The 24,427-nt window shown below is 41.8% G+C and overlaps 1 protein-coding gene across 3 annotated transcripts in view; it reads left to right on the top strand.

Moving 5' to 3' along the window:
- Positions 1-24,427, top strand: part of pak1 (p21 protein (Cdc42/Rac)-activated kinase 1) — a 64,750-nt gene that overhangs the window by 22,863 nt on the left and 17,460 nt on the right. For 2 of the 3 annotated variants that reach the window (XM_074641047.1, XM_074641048.1), the window contains exons 3-7: positions 17,422-17,641; positions 19,167-19,261; positions 22,169-22,316; positions 22,470-22,507; positions 23,629-23,742. In XM_074641047.1, coding sequence (XP_074497148.1) covers positions 17,449-17,641; positions 19,167-19,261; positions 22,169-22,316; positions 22,470-22,507; positions 23,629-23,742 — 588 coding nt within the window. In that variant the 5' untranslated portion in view covers positions 17,422-17,448. Of the gene's footprint in view, positions 1-14,615; positions 14,757-17,421; positions 17,642-19,166; positions 19,262-22,168; positions 22,317-22,469; positions 22,508-23,628; positions 23,743-24,427 lie in introns of those variants that run through there. The other variant, XM_074641049.1, reaches the window with a different exon arrangement.

A 24,427-nucleotide genomic window follows, 5' to 3' on the forward strand; every position in this document is an offset into this window, starting at 1 on the left:
ATTTTCCACCCCGTCAGTAATTCAGTTCATGTCACGTTAAGCCTAATGTTGATACACACCCGTTTGAGTGTCTAGCAGTCATTAAAGCCTAAATCTTTATTTTCTTCTCCAAGTACATTATATATATATATTTATATATACATGTATAAACACATACTGTATATTCAGATAGAGGCACCACCTAGTGACGTAGCATGGTACTACACCAAAATCGCAGTATGTTTACCGGCAACAGCGCACGTCCCTCGTCTTCCACTCAGCATTACGTTATGTTTTTAATTGATTGAATTAATAACAGCGATTAAACGATCAATATAACGATCAATAATCGATAAATCGTCTCCTCTAGTCAGTATCAGATTATAATATTTGAACTATATTATATATATTATATATTATTATTATTTTTGAATAAAAGGAAAGCATCACATTTTGCAGATGATTTGAGATTTCATTTTTACTGACACAGCAGGAAAGTTAAAGGAGACACCGTGTGTGCGTACGTGCGTGTTTGTGGTCTTAAGGGCAGCACAGAGCTGAAACATCAGGTCTCCCCGTTGGGGGTCTTAATGTGACCTTGTAGTCCATGTCAGTATTGATTATGTAGAGGTGTGTGTGTGTGTGCCTGTGCGTGTGCGTGTGCGTGTGCGTGTGCGTGTGTGTGTGTGCTAGCTCTTTATTGGATTTTGTTGTGTGTTGTGGCTCGTCACATAGGAAGCCTCTCTGGAGTCCATGTTGTCTGTGATTATTTTGTAGTTGTATGTACTCGATCTTTAAATAATTAATGATAGCGATATTATTGCGACATCTATATAAAAAAAAATAATAATAATAAAAAATAATTAACTTTGCTTATTGTGTGTTTTGTCTCTTTTTTGGCAAATGAGTGACACGGAGAGAGTCTGTAACCATAACTGTATATATAAAATGATTTACACAAAATGATCATGTGTTGAGGCGGTGACGCTGGTTCAGTTTGACAGCGAGTACAGTCGGGGTCATAACCACGACCCAGTTTGTCCAGTTGACCAGTGAAGCCTGTGCTCATCGTATCACACGGCATATCTTCAGCAAGTCTGCCTCCAAAGTTTTGGAAGGAGTAGTGGCTACTGCTCATTTAATCGGATTTCTTTCCAGCTAGTTCACTCTGAATTTTAGAGGTTTCAGCATCGCTGACCTTTTTCTCTTCCTCGCCTCAGAGTTTTAGTCCTGCTCACCACACTTTATATGTGTTTAGACAACTATGCTGCTGTTTGCTGCCCTGCTCATCACACCACTCACTCACTCATCTTCAACCTCTTATCCGGGGTCGGTTGGCGGGGGCAGCAGCTCCAGCAGGGGACCCCAAACTTCCCTTTCCCGGGACACATTAACCAGCTCTGACTGGGGGATCCCGAGGCGTTCCCAGGCCAGTGTGGAGATATAATCTCTCCACCTAGTCCTGGTTCTTCCCCGTGGCCTCCTCCCAGCTGGTCGTGCCTGGAACACCTCCCAAGGGAGGCGCCCAGAGGGGGGCATCCTTACTAGATGCCCGAACCACCTCAGCTGGCTCCTTTTAACGCAAAGGAGTAGCGGCTCTACTCCGAGTCCCTCACGGATGACTCAGCTTCTCACCCTATCTCTAAGGGAGACAACCCTCCTGAGGAAACCCATTTCGGCCGCTTGTACCCGCGATCTAGTTCTTTGGGTCATGACCCAACCCTCATGACCACAGGTGACAGTAGGAACGAAGCTTGACCGGTAGATTGAGAGCTTTGCCTTCCGGCTCAGCTTTCTTTTCGTCACAACGGTGCGGTAAAGTGAATGCAATACCGCCCACGCTGCTACGATTCTCCGACCAATCTCGCGTTCCATAGTCCCCTCACTCGCGAACAGGACCCCGAGGTACTTGAACTCCTTCACTTGGGGTAAGGACTCATTCCCTTGAAAGCCCTGCTCTTGCTTGGTTAAAATCCTTTTTTTAAAGATCGAGATCACAGGAGCACGCCGCGACTCTAGCAAAAACTCTCATGATTTTGTTCCTACATTGGAAATATGTCTGTCCGACAGAGAAATCGCTTGAAAATTCGTTTTTTAGTGTAAGGTCGACTTCATTTTCAGCGTCAAAAGTGATTCAACTTCTCGACTGATTATTCAAATCATCAGCGTTTAGTGTGCAGCTGAGCGATTGAATGTAAAAGATGTGAGGAAAGATCACCCAAATTAATTATGTATGTTTTTTTAACCAGCACACATTCTTGAAACACACACACACACACGCACACACACAGTTGGCCCCTGAAGGCAATATGCTGAGGCGGGGCTGGACAGATGGTTGTATGGAGCAGGTTGTCCCTGTGTGTGTGTGTGTGTGTGTGTGGCAGGGGTTCTGGGATTGGATGCCAGCTTGCTTACAATAACCTGCATAATCAATGTGCTGCAGACAGACAGCCAGCTAGTTAATCACATCCTGCGTGTGTGTGTGTTGGTGTGTGTGTTTGCATGAAGTGGCAACATACTGTATATCCGCACAGTATGATACTTTCACCGGTTTTCTTATCATTAGAATGAAAAATTAAACTTGTGTATGTAATGTAAATTCACAGTAACTAACTGGCAGCAATTGACAAGTAACTTACTGTGATTTTTGTTCTACAGTAAGTTACTTGTCAATTGCTGCCAGTTAGTTACTGTAAGAAAATCACAGTAAAAATTACTCTGGTTACAGTAGTACTATTTAAACTGTAAAACAAAACACAGTATTTCCCAAGTACTGTCTTTTTGTTTAAGGTAATAGTATTTTAACTGTTAAATAAAACACATTGGTGGTTACTGTGATTTTATACAGTACATTGGTGGTTGCTATGGTTACACTCTGAAGCCTCTCCCGCGTGCCAAGCGTGTAGAAGCACTACGGTGGTTGACGTGAAAACGTGAGTGGCCCTCTCTAGAGTTGTTGTTTGTCATGAAGGAGGTTAAACAACGCTCCAAACGCACGCTAAATCTTGGCGGAATAACTGGCATGCCCATCTTCAAAGGGGTCCGTTGACCTCTGACCTCCAGATATGTGAATGTAAATGGGTTCTCTGGGTACCCACGAGTCTCCCCTTTACAGACATGCCCACTTTATGATAATCACATGCAGTTTGGGGCAAGTCATAGTGAAGTCAGCACACTGACACACTGACAGCTGTTGTTGCCTGTTGGGCTGCAGTTTGCCATGTTATGATTTGAGCATATTGTTTTATGCTAAATGCAGTACCTGTGAGGGTTTCTGGACAATATTTGTCATTGTTTTGTGTTGTTAATTGATTTCCAGTAATAAATATATACATATATTTACATAAACCAGCACATTTACCCAACCCCATGTTGATAAGAGTATTAAATACTTGACAAATCTTCCTTTACGGTACATTTTGAACAGATAAAAAATGTGCGATTAACTATTTTGATCGATTGACAGTTCTAGTTTATGGCCAACGTGTTCTAATCTATTTAAAAAGAAATAACAAATCTGAAATAATGTTAAATTCAAGGCCTTAGATAGTTGTGAATATGGTTAAATATAGTGGATTTTTGTCTGTTTTAAAATTCTTTTGCTCTGATAGGAATTTAAACCAGTCATGCCTTCTGATGATCGGCATTAAAAGATCCGAAACAATCTTAATTTAAAGTAATTAGACTACTGCAATTTCATTATCAATTAATCTGCAGATTATTTCCTTGATTAATTCACTGATTTGTACGACAAACAGTCTAAAGATATTTTATTCTGTTATATATTATTACATATTATTATACTATACTTATTTATTTATATATATACAGTTCTATAAATCACACCACTGTTATTTTGCCTTTTAATTTGTCTTTAAGTGATTGAAGTTTCTATTTTACTTCTATACTTATTTCAGTTTTTTATACCTCCTCATTTTCTCTATTTGTTTGTATTTATTTCTGTCTTTGTGCTGCTGCAAAAATACATCTCCACTCTGGGGATCAATAAAGGCTTATCTTATCTTATATTAAATTTACAGTAATATGAAACAGAAAACGGCAGCAAATCCTCTCAGTTGAGAAGCTGGGACTTGAATGTTTATCTTGTTTGGTTATTGATCATCTGACTAATCGTTTCAGCTCTCAAACGGAGCCCCGCAGACACAGAAAGATACGATTCAAACACTAAATAACGACACAGAGACGCCTGAACATTGAAAAGTTCTCTTACTGCTGGTTTGGAGTGAGGACGTAATCTTGAGACAACTACACAGAAACACAAAGCATTATGGGTAGAATGACAGGTTTTTTGACATCTGAATAGATTATGCTCTTTCAACGTCTCACCGCTGCAGTTGACGTTCCCTCTGGCGCCGAACGCCTCCAACTGATCTACTGAAGTGTGTCTCTGTCTCTTCATCCTCTTTCTATATTTTTTTCTGCTTTACTTATTTCTTTATTTATTACTCTTTTTATTCTCTTGTTTTCTTTACTTCCTCTCTATCTCTCTCTCTCTCTCTCTCTCTCTCTCTCTCTCTCTCTCTCTCTCTCTGTGTCTGTGTCTCTCACCCCATCCCAACCAGGCTCGTCATGTCCTTCGTTCACGCAGAAGAAAACCCCCACAACCCCCCCCCTCTCCTCCTCATCCTCGCTTGCTTTCTCCTCGTTTATCGTTTATTATACGTTTGGCCTCCTCTTCAAAACTACCATCTGTCCCTCTACCACACACACACACACACACACACACACACACACACACACACACACACACACGCACACACACACACACACACACACACACACACAGATTGCCACCTGACAAAAGACTCAAGGTTTGTGCTGAACAGCCTTAAAAAACTCTCTGCTTCTCAGATGTAATTGATAATTAATGAAAGTGCAGTAGCTCAGTGGCTCTTAGTTCTGATTTCACACCGGACAAAAAACATCAGCAGCAGGCATCACCATCCTGGCCAGTCGAGGTAGCTCGGCCGCTGGTCACATGGCCGATGTAGACCCCAGGAACTGCTCGCCGAAGACAGGCCACGGTAGGTTTGTGTAGATTCTCTCACCGGTGTTTGGTGTCACTCCGATAACTTAAAATAACTTAAAACCCAAGCGTCCGATGACTAAGATCTTTTATCCAGTTAAAGCTGAAGTAGGCGAGATTGGAGCAAATATGATAAAAAAAAAAAGTTATTTTTATATCTTGACAGTAGTACATGAAACAGGTAACCTGAAAAAAATCATGTTCGTCTGTGTCCTCCGGTGCTCCTAACGGCATCTGCAAGATTTCACAGACCGGAGGAAAACAAGCAGTCAGAGCTGATCTGAGGTCTGCTGTCCAGCTGCCGTCTATGAGAGCCGGCTGTCAATCACTCGTGAACTCCGACCAAACGGTCAAACTAGGCAGCGTTGATCAAATATGAATCAATATTCTGTTACGTTAATGCCTATTTCTCTCCTCAAATGTTTTCAGAATCATCTTGTAGTGCACGGTTTAGCTGTAAAATGAGAAGGTTTGTTCCACCGCCGCCATTGTGAAATCTGGTGAAGGAACGCCAAGTTCTGGTCACATGACCGGAGCTCAGCCAATAGGAACGCTCTCTCTCTCAATGAAATGACCTGTGATTGGTCAAAGTCTCCCGTCACGGGCTAGATGTTTTAAAGCCTGAAAACAGAGCCATGAGGAGGAGGAGAAGTCTAGTTATCTCTCAGAACACTTGAATTACAATATGCTGAAAGGTTATTATGGAATTTTTTCCCTATGATGCAAAAAATATACTGCCTACTGAAGCTTTAATAGATATATTTAAAAATTCCCAAGATCTAAATGTGTATGTGTATCGTGATAAGTGACTTTAAAAGTGGATAACATCATAACATGTCAAACTGCAGCCCAACAGGCAACAACAGCTGTCAGTGTGTCAGTGTGCTGACTTGACTATGACTTGCCCCCTAACTGCATGTGATTATCATAAAGTGGGTATGTCTGTAAAGGGGAGACTCGTGGGTACCCATAGAACCCATTTACATTCACACATCTGGAGGTCAGAGGTCAAGGGACCCCTTCCTCAACAAAATTTAGCATAAGTATGGAGCGTTTTTTGGCCCGCTTCGCAGAGCTAGAATGACAGACCAATAGTACCAATTGATTCTTTAGGTTTTCTAGTTTCATATGATACCAGTATCTTCAGTCTAGCCTTAAAACTGAACCCGCTACAACCTCAGAAAGATCGAATAGCGGCCGGCCAGGACAGCGCCCTGTCGGATTTAAGAGTTTAAGGATTTTTAAGAGGTCGATTAAAAGTTGCGTTAAAACAAATTTGTGTTAATTTGCGTTAACTTTGACTGCCCTAATATAAAGTAAAAACACAAACTGAGTAGAATAAAGAAAGAATACTGTTCATTCAGGAATGATTAAACGTGTCTTGAATTGAGGAGAGCAGTCAGGATGTGTGATATGTAAACCAGGGACTCTCCCGAGGTTACTACTTCAAAGACCCAAATTATAATGGGTGTGGTTGGGACGTGTGTGTGTGGAGACTGAAAATAGATTATGTGCGCTCATATTGGGATTTGCATCCATATGATGTGTGTATGCATGCTGTCTGGTCTGTAAAATATGTTAAAATATACATTTGAAGTCGGGGCCTTGGCCTCGGTCTCGTTACCGTGACTGACGACGTGATGTCGGAGTCGACTGCTGACAGATCTCTCCTCATCACGTGCTCTTCCCTCTTTCTCTCTCTCTGGCCTTTTCTTTGTCTTCATCACTCTTTACTTCACGCTGCTGTTACGGAGCTTTCAGGGTTCAGAAGATGCAGTTGACTCTTCGTCTTTCTTCCTCTGTTGTGTTTTTTTGCCAGCAGGCCGCGGTGACGCCTCTGTCTCTTTGTCTCTTCCTGTTTATGTCTCTTATTTATCTCCTGCCTAACTACGCACACACACACACACACACACACACACACACACACACACACACACACACACACACACACACACACACACACACACACACACGTAGAGGTTGTTATTGACATGTGTGTACTGAGCGACCCACGGTGTGTGAGTGTGTTGTAACAGCAGGAGCTTTAGGAGCAGGCAGGGGCTGTGTGGCCTCGCCATGCCCAGAGACACTGAGCTCTCCTGGGCTGCGACATGGGCGGATCCCCCCCTGCTGGGTCTGCTAGCTCAGCTAAATGTTTAACAAGGATGGAGGCAGAGAGGGAACCAGCCGGGTGTGTGTGTTTGTTGCAGCAAAAAAACGGCAAGAGTACACTAGAATAAAATTAAGTATTTGAAGAATTGATCTGCTGATCAAATTGAGCATCCATCTGTACACAGATTTGTACAATTATACCATAAATATTAAAGATTCTTTTGTTAAATAGCACCCACGCAAATGAGATACATTTTCATGTGTCTCCCCAGAGATAAAATCCAGATTATGTTATAACTAACTCCAGTCTGTGGCTGCAATTAATGAATATTTTCATTATCAATTATCTGCTAATTATTCTCTTGTGAAAAATGTCCATTACAATTTCCCAGAGCCTCCCAGTGATCTCTTCAAATTATATATTTTTTCCTAACCAACCGTCCAAAACCCAAAGATATGTTCAAGATTCGAAGGGTTCAAGGTCCTTTATTTCTAGATTAGTGGATAACACCATTATAGCAATGAATCCATGCTCAGAGCTGCCGCTGAATTCACTCAGCAACTCCTTGACTACAACTGTGCCAAAGCAGATATAAATAACACAAAGCACATAGATTCTACAAAGGTTTTAGTGAGGATAGGACCAGGAGGACTCTCCATTTGGCACACTTGGATACCCAAAGTGTACCAAATGGGTTTTCTACCTCTTGAAAGGGAATCTGGCTATAAAATACTACTGATATCCACTTAGTCAAGTATGTACATTCAATATAAAAGCGGTAAAAAATATTATAAAGTAAAATAAATTAAATTTCTTGTGCGTTGATTTTGTAACTAAAATATTGAAATCATTGCCAAACAAACATTGTTTGGACAAAAATATACTTGGAGTGTGGTTTTAGTCGCGTTAAGGCCTCGTCTTTAAGAAACAATTCAGAAAAAAAGACTACCACGGCAATTTATGAAGATTTTAAAGGAAGTGTTTTATCACACAGCTCACCCGATGAACCCGGTACCATGTCCGTCGGGTAAGGGGTTAAAAACTCCAGGGTTACGTTTTAGTCTGGACGGACAGAAACGGAGAGCTTTGAAAACGATGACGAAGACTCCCATGTTCGCTTCTTGATTGGGTCGTATCAGTCATGACGTGTCCTTCCCGGATTCATCAACACGTGAACCTTTTCCTGAAGAAAACACACGACATCAGCCTCGACCATCAGAGGTTAATTTCAACATGAATAACCAGTTACAAACGTTGTTGACCTTGTTGTCTCTGCTAGCAGCAGTTGTGCTGTTAAATTCTGCATTTTATAACGCTGCTACTGCCAACATGCTCGGGAGGAGAGCTATTATTTGAGCGCTTTGCATCAATTCCCGTGTCCAGCGCTGCTTCCTGTTTACACCTGCACGCACATGCCCAGTGTACATGAAGAATAATCATGTGATATGCGCTTTCAGGCGTGGTAACATGGACAGAGATTAATTCTGAAACAACTCTAAAATGCTCGTCTGGATGGAGATTGTTTTTGTTTTAAAAACGTATTAGTGTTGATGAAGCCTCAGAGCTGCTCTCACTACAGAGATCCAAACCAACGCAACAAACATTTCAGATTTCTCTCTAGTAAATCTTTTCCCTCGACATAAAGGGAATAAAGAGATGCACTGCAGCAGGAGAGAGTGAAGACTGGGTGTGTTTAAAATGCAATGACATGCACTAATGTGTGTGTATATATGTGTGTGTGTGTGTGTCAGAGAGCGTTAATGTATGCACGGATGGTTCTGTGTGTGTGTGTGTGTGGGAAGTCTTCTTCCAGTAAACGTGGCTGCAGAGGCTGACATGGCGTTTCCAGGAAGAGCTGACATTTAATGGCAGCTGTCTCTTGATGTGTTTGTGTGTGTGTAAGTCTCTGTACATGAACATGAACATGAACATGTACACTCTCTGTCTGTCTGTCTGTCTGTCTGTCTGTGTGTTTAATGCTTTCTGCATGTAAATCAGAGGGAGATGGAGATAAAGAGCGCTGTTTAGTAGTGATTATTGATTGACTGATGGACTCTTGAAATGGTCATGTGACTAATTAGGAGAGGGGTTGGGCGCACCCCCGGCCCGTCTTGCCCGCACCGTCGGGGAGGTGGAGCGTGAGCGAGTGCGATAGGACCCGATAGATGGTAACGAGAGGTCAACGTCACGCTGACGTAAAGTGGTATCGGTGCCGTTGTATCGGAGCCGTTTTGCGAGTACGAGTACATGAGCACAGAATCGGACCCGATACCAGATACTGTTATCGGTATCGGTGCATCCCTAGTGTGTGCGCTTTCACATGAGAGTGGAGCGAGAGAGCGAGAACGAGCGCGGTGTGTGAGTGAAGGCAAGCAGACAGCCAGAGGAGCAGAGTACAGCAGAGACTCTGGCCCTGGAGACCAAAGCTACAGTCCAACACTGTTTTGCAAGACGGGCTTCACCAGATATAACTTTGCGGTTTGCGTGTAGTTTGTGTTGGAGTCTTGTCTGAACAGCGTAGCCACACGCGAGTGCGCATGGGACATCGACCCGCAATGATTTATACGTGTAAGAAGTTACAAACAGTCCCTTTGACTGGAGACATGGCATTTAATGTGGAAATCCAGTAAGCTTCACTCGAAAGTCGTAGTCTTTACTACCCCACTTTTAGATTTTTTAAATATTTATTATATTTATTTATGCTCTTCTCTCTCCCATCACACACACACACCTCTTGCTGGTGGTTTCCCCATATCTCTCAATAATCAGTGTTTGAAGACACGACAGCCTCAGTGGTTTTAGTTCCGTCCAAAGGACATAGATTAGTTGATAGAGAGCCTGTTGCTTCAGAGTTTCCAATGATGATGAGATAAAGTGATAAAGAAGTCATGTTCATCCAATCACAAATGAGATGCTGCTGATGAGGGTTGACACGGAGCTTATGAGGTGAGTTGTGTCGGTGTTTGCGCAACACTCACAAGCAGACGTCCGAGCAGAATGGCTGCAGTCGCAGAGCTCTCCTTCCTACTGTTTGCGCTCATCAACAACATTCATGCAGAGGAACTCATCATCATCCGAGAGGAAAGGGACTCTTACACCTTCAAGCTCCCCAAGGAGGCCAACTCCTCCTGCCTGATCTCCAGATTTGTTGGTGAGGAGAAGATTGTCCTGTGGAACACCTCTGACCTCTGGTCCCAGAACTCCACAGTACCTAAAGACTTGAAAGGACGACTTTCAGTTGGCAGCTGGGAGAATATTTCTAATTACACGATCTACAACCTGACCCACTCAGACTCCGGCACGTACCAAGAGGAGTGTTGGACCGAGGGCAAAGTGACATCTGAGAAAAACATCAGTACTATTATTTGTAGTTCAAAATTTGAGACAAAATCTATTGAACTGCGTCGTGGAGGATCAGTGGACCTGCCATGTGAGGGAGCGGCTGACAATCTGGATATCCAGTGGCTCAAGCTTGAGTTTAGATATGAGCAAGAAATATGGACAAGAGTTTTTGGGGACAATACGACATCAGTGATGGACAATGTTAAAGGAAGATACCAAGTGGTGAGAAACACATCAACTCTTCGTGTATCTGACTTCAAAACAACAATCTACACAGCGTACACCTGTCTGGTGATGAACCAACAGCAGTGTGTCAGCAGTCATCCTGTACTGTATAAACTGGAACTACAGATAATCTACGGCTCAGTGGAGGAGACGGCTGTGCTGCCGTGCAATGTCACTGATTTCATTGATGACCAGCCCCCACATTGGAAGAAGACTATGGTGTTCTTCAACGCTGACGAAGGAGGATACGACTACAATATGTCTTTAGTGGAACAAGAGGTGGACCAAAACTACTCGCTGGTGTTTTCATCGTTAATGTTAAATCACACAGGTCGGTACAGCTGTAAAACCTCTGAAAGACAGCCAATGTATGTGCTGTTGGTGTGCCCCAAATTTGGCCCACCTGCTGTAGAGCTCTTCTCAGAGGGAGAAGAAATCACTCTCAGATGCAGAGATTTGGGAGAGAGTGTGGTATACATTTGGTTCATCAAGTCAAACCAAACAGACGGAAGAATCTTTAATACAGAAACTGATCAGATCATGATGAGCAGAGTGAGTTTGCATCCTGATAACACATCTCTGGTTATCTCTAATGTCTCACCTGAAGACACAGGAGAGTATTGGTGTGCAGGTTTTGACCGAGATGGTCAGTGTGTGTCAACAACCAAAACTCTTCTAAAGTGCAGAGAGCCCTCTGGGTTTCCCTCCACCTTCTACATAGTGAGATGCTCAGTGCTCAGTGTTCTGCTGGTGATGCTCTGTGTTGTTGTAGTCGCTGTGAACCAGAGGACCAGGAGAGGAGAGCAGCTTTCAGCTGAGACAGAGAGTTAATATGTAGATGTTCATTTCACTTCACTCATTTCTCATTGGCTTTAATACAGTGTGTTATATACTTGATTTAAAAATAATGAATGTTAGACATTAAGCCAAATGAAACATTTAAACTGGAACACAAAAGAAAAAAGAAAAAGACAGAGACAAAGAGAGATTACAGAAACAACAAACAAGAAACTACATAAACTCTGTATGTGATATTATTATTAGTATTAATTATTATTGCTAAGTGAAATAACAATAACAATGTAACAAAGTACAAGATATCACACAAAAGATGGGAAATAAGATAAATACCTAATAATAATAATAATAATAATAATAGTAATAATAATAATAATTTTAATTATAGGAAATGTATTTTTTTTTTTAAGTTTTGAAGATTAGAAGTCAACCATTGATCATGATCATGACAGGGTGCAGATGTCACCTTAGTTTTTTTATAAAATATATAAAATATAATATATATTGTATATATAGTTATGTTTATTTGTTTTTCTTTGTTTTGTTGTGGATACATGTGATTATAGGGATCACTGCTTTGAGCTGCACCCTGACCCATAGGAGGGGACTGGTCTGTTTTGTGAAATAATTTTTAACACTTTTTATAACATTTCAGTAATTAATCTGTTATCATTGCTTTCACCTGAGCTGTTTTTATTTCACTTATTTTGTATCTTGTTATTGTACTGATGTTTTATTTTAAATCAAATGATTATGTGATTTCCAATCATATGTGAAGGAATTTGAGTTTCCTTTTATGCATTCATAATTGTTATATCTTGCAGTGTTGTCAGTGTTATATAATTGTTATTATACCTTGGTCTATATCAATCAATAAACAATTGTTTCTATAATAAAGGTCTCAAATAAATGATAAAACTTGGTTCCCAGTTTTTACTGTTTTGATTGTGGTTTCAGATTTTAATTATTATAAGCAACATGTCTCTGGTATGTGAAATGTTACTACTACTCTACTACTTTCATGCTACACTGGTTACAGAGAATGAGGCCAACAGCGGGCCGAGCACTGCCGCTGGCCACCAGCCCGCTGTTGGGCTCATCTTCTGTAACCAGTGTAGCATTAAAGTCAAGAAATTTCTTATTTTAACTTCAAAGAGTTGAATTCAGAACAAATAAATTCAGATACATGGTTTTCAAAGTTAAATATTTCAACGTTATGAATTCAGTTAAAATTCAAATACTTATGTCTCTTATTTGCTTCCATAGACAAATATAATTTTATCTGTTACTATATTTCATTACTCAGTATTACTCCATGCTGTTTTTATATTTATTTGTATACAGGACACACATGTGTAGGCTATAAGAAATACAGTTTTCTAATTGCACTAAATAAAGGTTATGGGAAAGTGTGTGCACACATTAACAATCCTAATATTCAGGCCAGGTGCAGATTCAGTAGAGGAAAGAGTAGAAGATATCAGTCAACCCCACAAGACTCCCCTGGGGACATGGTCGTCCGCCTTTTTAAAACTGCGATAAGACCCAAGAGATGGTGACGAGAGGTTAACGTCACGCTGCCGTAAAGTGTACGAGTACATGTTACAAAGTTATAAGTGCCTGCTCCTGCGGGATCCTAATTCTAGTGGCGTCACAAGTTACACACGGCCCCGCCGTCGCACATCAACGAAACTCACAGCTCGTATTAAAACACGGTTATTCTTAAAGTATCGGTACTAATAAAACGGGGTATCGTATCGTTTTTAACGGCGGGGTATCGCAATACCTTTCTAGCATCGGTTTACCGTGCAACAGTAGAGCTGAACACAGAGACACTTTTAAAAATGTCTCTCGCTGCTGGTCTCCTGCTCAGAGTTGAGTATCGCAATGCATGATTTTTGAGGGGGAAGAATGGGGGTCGTCACGGGTTGGCTGCTGTCAGTGAGACGTCAACGCGACCCGCCACCGAGCAGGTTGTGGTGACGTCTCACTGGCCCGACTCCGGAGATGGCGCGGCACAACTCGGCGCGCTAAAAGTGCCACAAGTCTTCACAGCATGTACACTACTTTTACCAAAAATCACACAATCTGATACTTCACCCTTGTGTGGATTACTGTCATGTGACCACATATGCAACGCTACACCTGTCAGTGATGAGGAGTCAAGGGTCGGGGGGGGGGGGGAATCAGAGGCAGGTGGAGGGTTTAGTGCTCAATGACTCTCAGAGAACGATGACTGGAGTCTCTGTGGTTCACTGGGAAAACCCTCCGACCGTGGTGAAACTCACTTTACTCATCCTGTGGTGATCATTTTTAGAAGATGACTGTCGATGTGTGTGTGTGTGTGTGTGGGTGTATGTTGTGTGACTGTGTGTGTCTGTGTGTCATGTAGCAGACAGTGTGTGGGTTTGTTTGATAACAGGGTTCTGCTGAAACTGACAGCAGCGTCTGAAATATGAGACTTCTGCTGTCTCGTCCAAACAGTCTGTGTGGGTGCGTGTGCACGTGTGTCTCTTTATGCGTGCACGTGTGAGTGTGTGTGAGTGTGCTTGTGTGCATGTGTTTGTTAAAGATTGACAGAAATTTATAATGTTACTGTCAGGTTATTTTAAGATTTAAAGGTGATTTTAGGCTGTGATTCAGTTTCTGTGTGTGTGTGTGTGTGTGTGTGTGTGCGTGTGCGTGCGTGTGTGTGTGTGAAGATAATACATGTGTGTGTGCTTTAGCTCAACAGACAACAAAGGGGTCATCACTTCCCTTTAAACAGTGATTGTTTGTATGTCTGATGGCTGTAAACATACACCACCTCTTTAAGTGTGTGTGTGTGTGTGTGTGTGTGTGTGTGTGTGTGTGTGTGTGCGTGCGTGCGTGCGTGCGTGCGTGTGTGTGTCTATTTACCCAGCAGACACAATAAACCGTTGTGTGTGTTCAGGGATTGGTTTTAGTGTTCCTGTTGCCTTTACAGAGTCTGTGTGTGTGTGTGTGTGTGTGTGTGTGTGTGTGTGTGTGTGTGTGTGTGTGTCGTATTTCTTCCTCAACTTCCTCATGTGACTCACCTTGTGACATCATGCCGTGACATCACTGTCTCCGGGAGGCCTGGTTGGTCAAAAGGCCGACAAAGCATCACCCTCTCAGTCCCTCTCTCTGCTCTCTGCTTCAACTCTCAGTGGATCCAACTTCTTCTCTGCTTTTGTTGTTGTTTCTTTGTGGATCAGTTTGAAGCTGTAAACATGTTTGTCTGCCTCTGCTAAGGTAAGGGACGTTGTAAGTTATTAGTTTTAGGTGTTTAAAGTGAAAACCGTGTTTTTAAATTATTTTGAAGGGCTGAATGTGTGAGGTGAACCTTCACTTTCTCCTTTCACCTCTTCACTTCTGTTGAATCTCCTTGAAACTGTATTTAAAGCACAGAAAGATGTTTGGTTTTTTTGCTTCATATTTTTCTAGTACTTAAACTATTTTTATTATTATTTAGGTCTGATGTTATTTTTGCGAATGAGTTTTTAAAAAAGCAGAAAAATACAGATTTTACACAATGCAGCTCATTTCTCTGCTTATAAGTATAACTTCATCATGTGTAGGGCTGCACGATTTATCATTATCGCAATTTTGAAATTGCAGGAGGTGCAATATTTATTAAAGGCGAAATGTGTATTAAAATACCATTTTAAATTAAATATAGTGGTGCTGCAAAGATGTCCTGAACACATCATATTCTACAGACTTAAGAAAACATCTTTGTTTGGTACAAATCCCCACAAAAATCACTCCATAATCATTTCATATGTTTTTCAATGAAAAAGAGAATAATGATGTAAAAATGATCATTCCCTCTAATTTTACAAATCATATCGCAGTTGCATATCAGTCAAAATAATTGCAATCAGATAATTTTTCAAAATAAGAAGCATGTGCCTTTACTGTTATATTTAAGTGATGATGTTTTTCTTTGCTCATTATGTAACCAATAAAAAAAACCCTGATGGAGAATTTTGTCACATTAAACTGTTAATTTCTTTAGAAATGAACCCTCCTTCGGGGTGAAAAAGCATCATGTGCGCGACGCTATCACATCCTTGCAAACAGAGCAGCTGCTGATCAGATCTCAGCTCTGTGGGAGGTTGTAAACTGTTCACACATTTCTAAAGTGCTGTGAGGACAAACTCCCATCTGTGAACAGAGACTCAGTGAGAAATGAGTTTGAGTCATTTTAATTTATCTGACTGGAGACTGAACTACGAGTTTTCCATATTTTCCTTTAGTTTTAGTTTTGGTCTTTTGCTTTGTCACAGCTGATTTTAACACCTGGAGATCAGTTTGTTAGTCGTGTTGAGTAACTTGTGAGAACAGTTGTGTGATGTCTTGTGTAGCTCAGGAGGAGCTTTGTCAAGTCTGACAAAATAACCCCGATGATGTTTTCAGAGGAAGTTGCATTATGGGAAGTGTAGGATCCAGTGTAAAAGTCAGGATATCTCGGGGCATTTTCAAACCTTTAGTTTGTTTGCTCTGATCCAAATCAGTGGACGAGTTGGTGAACTTGTTGCATTTCCCTCATCGTTTGTAGGGCTGGGAATCACCTGAGGCTCCATGAAACCATATTATCACGATATTTGAGTCACGATACAATGTTAATGTAATTTTAAACACTTTGCGATTTGCCGACTATTGTGATTTTTCCTCTCCAAAATTTTGCGTTATCTAATTCCATATGATACCAGTATCTTCACTAGCTTTAAAACTGAGCCCACTACAACCTCTGAAAGACAGAATAGCGTGAATAGGGGCCGTTGAATTGTTATGAGGTCAATAGTTTATATAATAAAAGATCGATACTTGACGTCCGTGTATCGATACAGTATTGCCACGCAAAATATCACGATACTACGCTGTATAGATTTTTTTTCACAATGGTTTGGTTTCTTGTTGCACTAAAAGCCAAGCGATAACTCCTCTCATTGGTCAGATGTGTCTGCGGCGGAAGCAAGACAGTAAACACAAGGAGAAGCTCCCATCTGCCCAAATATCAAGAAGGCAGTGCGCTTAGTTTGCTGTTCCAAATCAGAGCTCCGTTACCTCCCTGGCTCGCTGCTACAAACTGTTGATTGGACTGGAGACTGTAGCAGCTGGAAACACCTGCAGGGACCTGAGACTGTCAGGAGTTGATATGTTTTCCTGATAAATCAAATCCTTTATGGGGATTAATTAGGACTGACCACAATGCTCCGAAGCTTCGACAGTTGTCATGGTAATCAACCTCCAAATCAGTATTTCAATGCTTCGTTTTAGTTTTTTAATATATATAAGTGTGTGTGTGTGTGTGTGTGTGTGTGTGTGTGTGTGTGTGTGTGTGTGCGTGTGTGTGTGTGTCTGAGTGTAGCTCTGACCCAAATAGACTCTCCTGGTTCCTTGTGGGACTTCTAGCAGAGCAGATTAGCTTGCAGTGTGTGATTGTGTGTATTTTTATATGAGGGTGTTGTGGTGAAACCAGTCATTAAAATGTCCCTCTTTGCCTCTCAGCTGTGCGTGTGTGTGTGTGTGTGTGTGTGTGTGTGTGTGTGTGTGTGTGTGTACAGGTTGTGCTTACACAACAAAGTGAGTGTGTGTTTCTCATCTCTTGACCAAGCAGAAAGTTGCTCTTTTCCTTCTCACAGCATTTAGGGCTGAGTCAGTAGACACACACACACACACGCACACACGCACACACACACACCACGGTTTAGTCAGCATCGTGTTTGTAGATCAAACAGACGACTCAGTGAGCAAATGGAAACTGTATTTATCTTTCTTTCTTTAGCTTGGACTTGAAATTTCTGATTTAAGAAAAACAAATTAAATCGCTAACCCTCCCTCCCCTGTGATTGGTTGATGATTTCCCCACCGCTCACCCTTCCTCCCCTGTGATTTGTGTGTTTCTGTGCAGGAGCGGCCGGCTGCAGCCTAGCTGAAGATGTCAGATAATGGGGAGGTCGAGGACAAGCCCCCAGCTCCGCCCATGAGGAATACCAGCACCATGATCGGCTCCTGCAACAAGGACCCCGCCCCCCTCAACCACGGCTCCAAGCCCCTCCCGCCAAACCCGGAGGACAAGAAGAAGAAGGACCGTTCGATCCGATTCATCCTGACGGGAGGAGGCGATAAGAGTGAGTACTGAGATCACAGTGAGGGACAGTTGGGATTGTGTCAACACTCTAGTAAAGCACTGAACCTCTTTTACCCGACTGACCCGGTACCGGGTTCTTCTGAGCTGTGTGTTAGACACTGTCTTTAAAAACTTCATAAAATGCTGTGGTGGTCTTTTTTTCTGAATAGTTTCTAAAAGACGAGGCCTTAACGCTACTAAAACAACACTGCAATTGTATTTTGTCCAAACAATGTTTGTTTGGCAACGATTTCAATATTTTACTTACAAAAGCAACACACGAGAAATTGTATTTTTACTTAATAATATTTTTACCGTTTTTATATTGAATGTACATACTTGACTTTGGATTCTTTTTTGTTATCTCATTTACATTGTTATTGATCTTATTTGTTATTATTTAAGTTCTACTTACTCATTATTATAATAAAACTACTCCATTTGGAGTCAGAATTATACAATGTAGTAGTTTTTTATTGATGTTATACTGATGCACAATGGTAGAATGTGATGATGCACATGGTAAATGTCATGGCCAAAGGCTCCATTGTGTGCACATAGCCTCCTGTAATGGATATCAGTAGTATTTTTTTTTTTTAAATCAAGATCTTTTTATTGTTTTTTTTTGCAGTATATAGCAAAAGTACAGCGCTATTCAGTAACCAAAAAAGAATGACAGGTATGAGTATACATTATTAGCAGCTGGCACCAATGCCAACAAATAAACAAGTCAAAACAAAGGATGTATATAAACAATAAAACAATCCCTCCCCAGTCACTGCCAGCACGCCATATGGAAAGCTATATCAGTAGTATTTTAAAGCCAGATTCCCTTTCAAGAGGTAGAAAACCCATTTGGCACACTTGTGCCAAATGGAGAGTCCTCCTGGTTCTATCCCGACTAAAACCTTTGTAGAATCTATGTGCTTTGTGTTATTTATATCTGCTTTGGCACAGTTGTAGTCAAGGAGTTGCTGAATGAATTCAGTGGCATCTCTGTGCATGGCATCATTGCTATAATGGTGTTATCCACTGTCTGATCTAGAAAACATATTAGGAGAGGATAAAAATGTTTCCTCGGTTCATCAGTGTACTCAGGCATAGTAACAGTCACAATGTCACTGCCACTAGGGATGAATTCTCTGAGGTCTTACCTATCCATAGAGACCAAGATCATGCAGATAGACCTGGTAGTTGTGGAGCTATTCTTGTATTTATTTTGGGTATGTCTGTCTTGGAGAACCACACCTTCCAGCACCCTAAGAGGTTAAAAAAGAAGTTTCCTTAAGGATTTTCTGTTACAGTCGGTTTAATTATTGAATTGGTGCAACGAGCATCTCTGCTCCTCGTCTGCAGCCAAGTTAGGAATCCAAATCATTTTGTTTATGTGCACGTTTTCAAACCTTTTACTCTAAAGGGAAATTAATTCCTGGATAATCCTGAAAAATATCAATATCAACAAGTATAATGTGGCACATCTTGTTTATGACAATCAGTTTATCTGTTTTCTGTCTTTTTCCCTCCAGCCTATAAGAAGAAGGAGCGTCCAGAGATTTCACTGCCGTCTGACTTTGAACACACCATCCATGTCGGCTTCGACGCCGTCACCGGGGAGTTTACCGTAAGTGTGTGTGTGCTGTTGTGTGTCTGTTCCCTTGTGTGTAGATGTACCGGCCGTCTGTGGTGTGCGTTTGTGCGTCTGGTGTGTTTTACATCACATTTTAATTGCTTACCAAAGGACCCGAGGTCAGTGATGCGTGCAAGTGTGTGTGTGTGTGTGTTTGATACACACACACACTTGGCAAATGAACCTTTTTAAATAATCACATTAGACAAAGAAGCCTTGTTTAGCTGACTCACTTGATCCGCCTGACCAAGCTCTTTTAGCTGGGAGTTAAACCGTGTGTGTGTGTGTGTGTGTGTGTGTGTGCTTCCTTCTCTGTAATGTGGGACATTCTTCTCACTCACACACACATCTACATGCACATAAACATTTGTCATTTTTACTCATTGAATTATATTTAGGTTGTATTGATCCGAGTAAAACACCACAGAGCGGTGTACAGAGACACTAGATAGATGGATGAGATGATGGTGTCACATTGAGGACAGATGAGACCTGAATAGAGTGGAGGGATGGAGTAGGAAGTAGAGGCGTGAGAGTGACGGACTGACCCAGACAGACGAGTAGAGAGAGAGAGAGAGAGAGAGAGAGAGAGAGAGAGAGAGAGAGAGAGAGAGAGAGAGAGAGAGAGAGAGAGAGAAAACATAGAGATGTGACCCAGTTATGTGACTGAAGTACAAATATGACAAGACGGCCTTGTTAGGATTCTATAGGAAGACTCTGTGTGTGTGGGTTTGTGCCTGTGTGTGTGTGTATGTGTGTGTCTTCCTTACAACAATAACTTGTTGTTGCATCGTCTGAAACTTATTGTGCTTCATAAAACAAATGGAAATAGAGATGTGAAGTCCCGCCTCTTTTGGTGGAACGCCATGGGATCTTATTTCCGAAAAAATATGAACGAGTCAACAGAGAGAGACAAATTAATTTTTTATCCTGTTTGAATTGCGCCATGAAACACGCATGATCGTACTTGCCAACCTTGAGACCTTAAAAAAAGGGAGGATTTCAAAACCAAAGCGGGGGTCTGGGGGTCCTCAGAGTTTCAGAGTCTTTGTTTCCTGCATTCTGGTGACTTTAAAATAGTAAACATAACAAAATACTAACTACATTGCAGCAGCATTTTTATGTTAAACTTTTAATTTAACCTTTAACTCTCAGGAAAGAAAACTATAATTTGCCCCTCTGGTGTAACGGGGTGTGTGAATGTCTGACATAAACTAATATTCATCAGTTTTATTTATCTTTGTTCCTGCTTGAGTATTTATTTCTCTTAGTATTCTCCATTTCTCTCTCCTTCTCTCACTCACTGAAGGTCCTTTCAGACACAACGCGACAATGGCACCACTGCGCTCTGAAACCCGTTCTTTCCAACGGCTTGCGTCACCTCACAACGACTATTCGCTGCATCGAGTTAAGCCCAACTTTGGGCGCTGCACGCCACTTCCACCTGGAAACAACATTTAGTTTAGCTCTGTTGTCGTCCGGGTGGAAACAGTAGGGATTATACAGACTGTACAGTGCCAGAAATGGGTTAAGTGTGAAAATTTGTCATAAATCGGGAGAAATACGGGAGAATTGTGACCCTGGTAGAAACCGGGAGAGGGCGATGAAAAACATGACCCTCTTGGGAAAATTGGGAGGGTTGGCAAGCATCCATATGATGTTTGTCAAATAAACAGCTAATTGTGCAAGTTAAGAAAGTCAGTTTGTTGTAAAACTGTTGAAGGATCAGACTGTGAAAATACGTAATTAAAAAGACGACACACCCAAAAGTGTGGTAGTGACGTCTCTCTCGCTGAAGCTACGATGTCTGTGTGTTTCCTACCGGGATGAACTCACACCAGCGACGGGTCTGATCGTTCGTTCTCTTCCCGACTGATAAAAAGACCAGGAGACTCTGGATAAAACCATGGATGTATTAAGAGAACTGGATACAGCGTTGGAGGCGGGGCCCCCTTCATTCCTATGAAAGTTGCTCAGTGGCGCATGAAGCCTAAATGGCTCGACTTCCGTCTGGAAAAGTACCCGGATCTTGGGCACATGAAACATGCGCAGTAGCGTCCGCTCGGTCACATGACTCGGTCACGGGGTCGTCACGGCTTGCACTCCAGCCTCGGTCTAGGTCTCATTCACATGAACGGAGGAAGGGAAATAACTCTGTATTCGGCTATTAGTTCATTTTACAACTTTTAGAACTACATTTTTTAAATAAAGGCTATTAGAGTGTCATACTGGGAAGTTGATTCACCTAAAAAGAAAATATCCACTGAGTTACAGACGTCTCTTTCCAAATGTAAGTCTAATGGGAAAAAGTATTTTTGGGCCCAATGCATCACGTGACACGGAAGTTGCAGTTGGCCACTATGAAAGTTGGGATCGACAGTCGGCGCTCTTCCTGGGGGCTTGAATAAAACACATCAGGTCAGATAACGGTTCATCTGTGCGTGGATCATAGCTAAGTTAGCTAACTAGCTAGTGTTGGTGGCGTATATTGTGCGAGACGAGCGATGTAATTTACTGAGCGGTTTCACACAAAACTAAATGATACTACGACCAAACAGAGACTTTGTTGACTTTTGTTTTACATTGACAAACATATGTGTGATTCATGGCCCAATTCAAAACATATTTGTCTCTCGTCATTGACTACTGTATTCTTTTTTTCCCAGAATGAGGTCCCATGGTGAAGGGGCGGGACTTCGCCTCTCTATATGTGACACGGCTCATAAATAAGTAAAAAATACACAGTGTACATGGAATCAAAAAAGAAGTAAAACTATGTGTGTGTGTGTGTGTGTGTGTGTGTCTGTCTGTGTCTGTGTGTGTGTGTGTGTGTCTGTGTCTGTGTGTCTGTGTGTGTGTGTGTGTGTGTGTGTGTGTGTGTGTGTGTGTGTGTGTGTGTAGGGCATGCCGGAGCAGTGGGCCCGGCTCCTGCAGACGTCCAACATCACCAAACTGGAGCAGAAGAAGAATCCTCAGGCCGTCCTCGACGTTTTAAAGTTCTACGACTCAAAAGAAACGGCCAACAGCCAGAAATACATGAGCTTCACAGGTATACACACACACACACACACACACACACACACACACACACACACACACACACACACACACACACACACACACACACACACACACGTGCACATCTTGGTCTTCCTCCTTATTGTTTTTTTCTTAAAATTTCTCTTATTGTTTTTCCCTGCAGATAAAAATGCAGACGCCTACAGCTCCTCAACCACAACGGTAAGACCTCTCCTATCAACACAGTCCCAACATGCATCTTAAAGGGATAGTTCAGGTGTTTTGAAGTGGGGTTGTATAAGGTACTTATCATAGTCAGTGTATTACCTACAGTAGATGACGGTCGGCACGCCCCCAGTTTGGGGAAAACAGACAGGAGTACCAGCACGGGAGCAAAGCAATGTACTGCTGTGGACGGGGGTAGCAGCTAAACGCATTTTAGACAACTAAAAAGCCGTTGTATCCATCTCTGCTCTCTTCAAAGCCACCAGACTCCATTGAAAAATAACTGTAATTTGACCTCTCAGAACATAGTAGTTGCTGGTCCACCGCTGCCTCGATCGGTTAGTTAGTTTGTGTTATTGTGTGACTTTGGTTAGTTCGAATTCACCAAAGTCACACAATAACACAAATAAACTAACCAATTGAGGCAGCTGTGGACCAGCAACCCCCGTGTTCTGAGATTGGAGCTGTGTGGAATCAGTTTTGTTTCTGCTGCAGTCAAATGTCTGAAAGGTGCCTTTAAAGAAAACTATGAAGGTGAGAATAAAGAGAAGGAGGGAGGAGGAAGTGATGATGATGATGCCACACCTAGAGATGCTCTATCTCTCTTTCTCTCTCTCTCTCTCTCTCTCTCTCTCTCTCTCTCTCTCTCTCTCTCTCCCTCTCTCTCTCTGCATTGTGAATCAGCATCTTTTCGTCCTTTCACCATTTCTCTGTCTCTGCAGCTTGGCCACCAGCCGAGCATCAGACTATGAGAGAGAGAGAGAGAGAGAGAGAGAGAGAGAGATAGACTAGAGAAGAAGAAGAAGAGAGGGATGGAGGGGAGGATGTGTGACTAGTGACATCAGGAGCCAGACATGACAAGAGCTTTCAGACATCAACAGTGATGTCGAGAGGAGGGCGATGAAACGGGGTCGAAAGACGGAGAGAGGGAGGCAGGAAAGACAGGAAGTTAAATTCAGAGAAATAACAAGCAGAGAAGAAGACGGGCCGGAGGACTTGAGATGAAGCGGTAGAAGAAGAGACGGTAACCGTAGGAAGCAATGATGGGTCTGGTGTTGGCTCATGTGACGGTGATGTCACTGAGGCTCCGCCCTCTCTCCCCCTGTGACATCACGCAGAGCTCCAAGGCCGTGTCGGAGACACCCGCCATAGCAACCGTATCCGAGGACGACGATGAAGAAGATGCCGAGCCCCCGCCGGTGATCGCCCCCCGACCAGAACACACCAAATCAGTAAGGACACACACACACACACACACACACACACTAAACATTTAAAATTGAAGTTACAAAAAAACTGATACAAAGAAATATATATGCTGATATATAGAAACACCTTATTTTGGGTTTCAATGCTTTATTGAAAGAAAGTACATAAAATGTATAACAAACATTTTCAGGTTTAACAACCCCCCCTCCCTCCCCACCCACACTAGGGATGGCAAAAATGGGCTAATGGCATACTGACTTACACATACACACGTACATCCATATTTGTATATACATATACATATGCACACTAACATACACCCACCTACATACACAGCCTTACATAGACAGAAAAATGTTAATGTAAAACAAATAAATAAGTAATAATGATGATGATAATAATAATAATAATTCCACAAATAATAAAAAATAATAAATAAATAAACGAACAAATTAAAAACATATAGATAAATGAGTAGATTAGAAGATGGATAAAAAGAAGAAGAAAAAAAAAAATCATTAAAAATAACAGAAATAATGAAATAATTATAATTACGCTTATAAATCTAGACGTCTAGTGTATACTGTGACTGATTTCCTCCTAAAAAAGTGTCAGTTGAAGTGTAACTAAGTGTGACTGGGAAACAGTATGCACGTTCTGATACTAAAGTGAATGCACAATGATGTTTAGAGCAAATTAGGGAAGAAT

This window comes from Sebastes fasciatus, chromosome 7 (assembly GCF_043250625.1).
Source record: "Sebastes fasciatus isolate fSebFas1 chromosome 7, fSebFas1.pri, whole genome shotgun sequence".
NCBI classification, from domain to species: domain Eukaryota; kingdom Metazoa; phylum Chordata; class Actinopteri; order Perciformes; family Sebastidae; genus Sebastes; species Sebastes fasciatus.